This window comes from Lactuca sativa, chromosome 8 (assembly GCF_002870075.4).
Source record: "Lactuca sativa cultivar Salinas chromosome 8, Lsat_Salinas_v11, whole genome shotgun sequence".
NCBI classification, from domain to species: Eukaryota; Viridiplantae; Streptophyta; class Magnoliopsida; order Asterales; family Asteraceae; genus Lactuca; species Lactuca sativa.
In genome coordinates this window covers 104,221,321-104,227,659 of record NC_056630.2, presented here as the reverse complement: position 1 = coordinate 104,227,659, position 6,339 = coordinate 104,221,321, and the positions used below count along the sequence as shown (strand labels likewise).

The following is a 6,339-nucleotide window of genomic DNA, read 5'->3' as shown; positions in this document are numbered from 1 at the left end:
TCTGAATCTGGATTTTTAAGAGAATGTCTCTTAATTTACCAATTAAGAGACTACCAAACAGCCCCTAAGGCTAGTGATCTTAGCTTTTCTCTTTTGCAGTAAAGGTGTTCGGTGAAAAAGCTTATCGTTTATTATCTTAAAGATTATTAGATTATTGGCTTATAAGCTAATAAGTTAGAAGAAGTAACTTATGAAAAAATGACTTCTTAACGGTTTCCTATCGGAATAAACTATTTTTAATCAGACACTTTTAACTTATAGCAGTGTGGAACCGTTAATAAACTAATAAGTTGTTTAATAAGTTTAGCCAAACATCCCCTAAAACCACAAGCAAAATGGAGGTGAATTTTGACATTTCATTTCAACGGTACTTTGCAAAAAAAAGAGATTACTCTCTTTCACGATTGCATCTATATCACATTGGTTTTAGAAACAAATTAAAAGATGAATTATTTCATGTCTATCGCACCGGTCAAAGAAAAAGCTTACATAACCTTTTTTCTTTCTTATTTTCTCCACGTCAAATGGAAGCAAAAGAAGAAAATAGAGATGATGAAGATGACCGTTGAGGATTGATGAGACTTTGAGAAGAACTGGTTTACTGGGGTGGTCCGGTGGTGAGCTTCCGGTATGTTGGTATATTTTTAGGGTTTTTGTAATTTTTTTTGAAGATTAAATTATTATGTTTCCTAATAGATATCTAGATTGGATTTTTGGTGTGTGTGTGTGTGTGTGTATATATATATATATATATATATATATATATATATATATATATATATATATATATATATATATATAATTAACTTTTGAGTAAATTACACGAATGGTCCCTATGGTTTAGTGTAATTTGCGCGTTTGGTCCCTAACTTATTTTTTTTAACTCGGAAGGTTCCTACTATTCGTTTTTGTTACGCGCTTGGTCTCTGTTTTAACTAAAAAGACTATTTTGCCTTTGATTTTTTAATTTATTTAAATAAACACACCCCCAACCCCAACCCCACCCCCTCACCTTACCTTACCTACTCCATTAATTTTCCTTATTTAAATAATAGTCTTTTTAGGTTAAACAGGGAGCAAGCGCGTTACAAAAATAAACTGTAGGGACCAAGCGTGTAACAAAAGCAAATAGTAGGGACCTTCCGAGTTAAAAAAAATAAGTTAGGGACCAAACGCGTAAATTACCCCAAACCATAGGGACCATTTGTGTAATTTACTCTTTTACAAACTCTATGTATTTCAATTTTTCAACAAATTAAACGAGGTACTATTTTATTAGTATTAAGGGGGTGTTTGGCTTAGCTTTTTAGAGGCCAAAAGATCTTTTTGGAAAAGTTACAAAAAGTCAGGTTTTTCTGATTTTTCCAAAAAGTTGATTTTCCTTTTTTGCAAAATCCAAAAGTAGCTTTTAAAAGTCTTTTGCCAAACATCTTTTGCATATGATCTTTTTTTAAAAGGACTTTTGGCCATTCAAAAGCTAAGCCAAACACCCCCTAAAAAGCCAAAAAAACGGAGGGTCATGGTTCCCTTTGTCCCCAATAGAGTTCCGCCACTGTGCATATCCAAATCTCTTTTAACCAAAACCGTAAAAAATTCAAACTAAATGTATCAATTTTTTTAATCCGAAAAATCTAATAGTCCTAAATTTTTCTTAATCACATGTGCCCTAGATACGAGCAGTTCTTTTAAGTTTTTTTTATATAAAATCTTAGTAAATGAAGGTTGTAAAAAAGGTTATGTTCTCTCATTTCTGTCTCATGCCCTACATGCTGGTGTTGTCCCACGTGGAAATTATTACTATGAGCTGGACTCTAAAAGCTGAGTTGGCCACTGGCCACCATAATTGTGCAATCTCATAGATACCCGCCATGTGCATGTAGATAGATGATTGAGCCATCTAATTCCAATAACCACCTTCTTACATCTTACAATTTTCTAATGCAAATTACTTATGGTAACATTCTTTTTTTAGTTTGCATTAAATATCAAAGAATGAATTACCTAAATAATCTTGCATATATCATATTGATGTGACAAAAACTTGTCATTTACATAATAAGGTATGTTGTGGTTCCAATGTGTATATACCCTACTCACAAAATTACACTATTAGGAGTCAAATTATACTACTCGATCATATATATGACTTACAAACTGTATTATTGATGTAAGATAAAGTATTTATACACATGACCTACTAACTGCTTTTTGTTGAGATTGAATCTTGGAGAGAAGCCGAGAAAGTACTTTCTCTGCTACTATCACAAGATTCAAACTCCAAATCCTCAAAACCCCAAAACTCATCGTGTTCTTCTTTTTCTTCATCAGGCATTTTCCATTTACTTTTATCGATTTCTTCTTCAATCATTACCTCAAGTACCTATAAAATAAGAATAAAGATTAATCTTACGTTTATATGTTCTTTTTACATTAAGTATCAATTATCCATATACTACAAAGCATAATTATGTATCATCAAGTAATTGTTGTTAAACCTAGCACAATAACTCTTATGTAAAAATATTGATATAATAAATGAAACAAGGATATGATTTCTTAACAAAAAGACAAAAGAAAAAAGGTTAACCCTAGTGCTAAAATAGTTGATTACATAAGAAAAAGACAAAAATGGCCCAATATTGACTATGACAATGTAGCAAGGTGATCTTTCATTATCAATAATAATAATCCATATTAGATAAAATTAAAAACGTCCTTATTGTAATTTTAATCATTTTGATTATTAGAAGAAAGAAAATGAAAGTCCATGATTGTCAAAATATATATGCGTCCACGCAAACACACGGGTGGGAAGATGACAAAAGGACGAATTTAATGTTTGCTATATACATTTAATCTTATTTTTATATTATATAACGAAATTTGGTCCTCAAGAGAACGAAAATTTAACCTCTAATTAATGTATGTCGGCTCTATAATCTATTTTTTAAATTAAGCCTCTTTTTTTAAACTGTTTAACATGCATATTTGTTTTTATGTTTTTATTTATTAATAAACGTGGTGTTTATATAAGACCTATTGTCGGTTTATGATATAATATTTTATTTATTTTTAATGTGTAGAAAAGACAAGTAAAATATCGTGGTAGGGTGTTAATTGGAATCATAAAGGGACACAAAATTAAATTTAAAGGTGATTATCCACTTATTTAATTTTGGTTAATTACATTCAGTTCATCTATAATTAATTAAAGCATTACTCATCATTTTAAACTCTAAGAATATTCTTCACAACAAAATAATTAAAATCAATCAGAATAGTTAAATATATTTTTTGAATAGTTGTATTTTTTGAGCTCAGACATGGTCCCCTACGCATGGTTTAAGCATCCAAGAATGAGCAACATCGAAAACGACAACCTTTAAAAAAGATTAATCCAACTTAATAAAATTTAATTTTTTTACTAGATTTTCGAAACATATTTGAAAAAATATTAAAAAAGAATACACACCTCGCTCATCGTAGGGCGCCACGTGGAGGATGCTCGAATACAAAGAGATGCTGCAAAAGCAATTCTATTAAGTTGCAAATAGTCATATTTCCCTTCGAGTCTTGAGTCCACAATTTTTTCCACTTCACCTTGGTTTAATATTGGTCTTGCCTATAAAATCAAAAATTTCAAATTATATCTATGTTATATGTATTAATGTATATATAAGATATATATAGTTGGCTAAAAAAATTTAAAAACTTTAATTAAACATAAATGTTGGCATTACCCAACCATGCAAGCTTTGGTGGGACCCATCGACAGATTTCTTGCCCGATAAAATTTCAAGTAAAAAAACACCAAAAGCAAAAACATCGGTTTTTTCATCCACAACACCGTGCATAAAATACTCGGGAGCCAAATGTCTGTCAACAAAAATAATATTAGTAGGTGTATTTTAAAGGAGGTGATTTTTTTATTTAAAAAATTGATTCATCAACATAAAATATAATAGTCTTACAAGTATCATACAATTCTAGAAAAACAATTGCTTTTTATGGATGAATCAGTTTTTTAAATAGAATGTATTTTAAATCAGAATAAAAAGAATAAAAATCTAACAATTGAAATTACCCAAATGTTCCTTCGATTGGAGCAATAGAGTGGTGTGTCCATTGCGAAGGAAGCCATTTTGCAAGCCCAAAATCCGATATCTATGAATGATATAATACAAGTTATTACGACATTAACTAACCTTGTGAAATTTAATTTAATTGAGAATTTTATTAGTTAAAGTGTATTAAATTTAAATTGCTTACTTGTGGTTCAAAATCTTTTGTTACCAAAACATTTGAAGCTTTAATGTCGCGATGAATAATTCTTCTTGGACATACTTTATGCAAGTAATGTAGCCCCTTAGCGGACCCAATGGCAATCTTGTACCTCGTGTTCCAATCCATAACCGGTAAATTCTCATCTACCAAAAGTAGATAAGACAAAAAAATATAAATATAATTTTAACATAAATTTTAATCAATAATCAATTTAATTCTTCATAAATAAACATGGATAAATGTTTTTGTTATATATATATTAGATGCTTAAATGAAAAATCTTTCAAGTACAAATATTGAATGTGCATGGTCTTATTTGCAATTAACAAAAAAACTTCCAAGTACAAAAATTAAATATAGTGTTGTTTGGAAGTAAATAGTTATTAGTGACCCTACAATGTTTAAGTATCGATAACTCATATACATATGATGTATGTGCTTTAAAATTTATGCAATAAATGTTCTCTAAATATGGTTACCGACTCTTTTTATGAGTAAATATGTTTTAATCATTCTAATTGTAATTTTGTCGTAAACTAACAACTAGGCAAAAAGAACACTAAAATATACATAATGAATTATTTTAACCATTTTATTTCTAGTTTCTTGCTTTAGTAACCATTATAAAAGCTTAAAATCTTCATTTTGACATTTTCTTTTTGTATTTTAACAAGTTAGTAGTAATAATTAAGAAACTTTTTATGAAAGAAAACAAAGAACAAAGTTGGGAAGTATTACCATGAAGAAGAGAAGCCACAGAACCTTTGGATGAGAATTGAAAGATGAGATAAAGACCACTATCAATACAACAACCCAAGAGTGATGAAACATTTGGATGATTTACATGACCAAGTGTTCCTATTTCTGTCAAGAACTCTTTCTCTTTCCTTTCGTCACATGATGTTTGTGTTAATCTTTTCACAGCAATCGTTTGCCCATCTTCTAACACTCCTTTGTAAACCTCTGCATACCCACCTTTACCAACCATGTTTTCTGAAAAACCCATGTAGAAAAAAGTTAATGACACTAGAAAAAGAATAAACCCCACAAAAAATATTCAAATTTTCGAGATACCCATGAAAGCAATTCATCATTTAACAACATTAATCCATATAAAGATTCAATCTTTGCAACTTTCATTAATGGTTCACTTGTTTTTGAGCAAAGAACTATGAAAACAAACCCTTTTGATACTTGGAAAAGATTTGGGATTACCTGAGGAAAAACCATTAGTGGCAACATAAATCTCTTCAAAAGAGAAGCATTTCCAGGTGGGTTTCTTGAAAGACTCTGTTTCACCATTGTTGAATGAATCTTGTTTCACAAAAATGCATTCTTTTGGCAAATCTTCCAAGCTATGACGCTTCATAGAGAAGAGCCTCTTGAAACTTCCTGTTCTGATATACCTCATTTCTTCTTCTTCAACTGTCTATCTCTTTCTCTCTCTCTAGGGTTAGGATTAAGGGGACATTGTGCAGAGATTGTTTGAAACTTTTGAAGAGAGAATAAAAGATTGTTTTTAGAAGAAGGAAGGTTGGATGAGGGTTTTAAATGGTGTGTGGAATTGGGGGGTGGGGTGGTAGTAGTAGTAGTTGTGTCAATATGAAGCTGTTCAAGTGTCGGGTCAATGGGTCAAATTTTTGGACCCATGAGAAATCAATTCTAAGTTTGTGGTGGCAAATCCAAATCATTGTTGAGTCGGGTCATGGACCCATCAATTATTTGCCTCTTATTCCATTTTTGATTAAAAAAATAAGGCGTGGTTTGTTTTGTACTATGTGGATTGTACAAGTACCAATCATGACAAAAACTAACCCATTTTGATAATTTGTAAATTGATACAAATATTTGAATAAATTACCGTGTACTTACTTAGTGATTTTTGTACAATGGTATCAAACGTATCTACCTTAATAAATGAAAATGATTTTGCCACATGTTCTTTTCTCATTCATTTGGACACATGACATTTTCAAGAAATTTTAAAATTTTCTATTTTCCACTTGTCATTTTATTGTATTTTTGATTTTATTAAATTAAAATCCACATTTAATA

General features: G+C 30.2%; 1 protein-coding gene across 2 annotated transcripts; it reads right to left on the bottom strand.

The window, feature by feature from the left end:
- Positions 1-1,997: 1,997 nt before the first annotated feature.
- Positions 1,998-5,861, bottom strand: LOC111909595 (probable receptor-like serine/threonine-protein kinase At5g57670). 2 transcript variants are annotated; one of them, XM_023905383.3, is made up of 7 exons: positions 5,500-5,860; positions 5,023-5,277; positions 4,270-4,427; positions 4,085-4,164; positions 3,741-3,876; positions 3,473-3,622; positions 1,998-2,380 (listed from the first exon to the last, which is right to left on the bottom strand). In XM_023905383.3, the coding sequence occupies exons 1-7, from the start codon at positions 5,693-5,695 to the stop codon at positions 2,198-2,200; spliced, it is 1,158 nt and encodes a 385-aa protein (XP_023761151.1). In that variant the 5' UTR covers positions 5,696-5,860; the 3' UTR covers positions 1,998-2,197. The 2 variants fall into 2 exon arrangements, with proteins under 2 accessions (XP_023761151.1, XP_052622194.1); XM_052766234.1 differs by lacking the exon at positions 1,998-2,380 and adding an exon at positions 3,142-3,380 and having other exon boundaries at positions 5,500-5,861.
- Between the last annotated feature and the right edge of the window lie 478 nt (positions 5,862-6,339).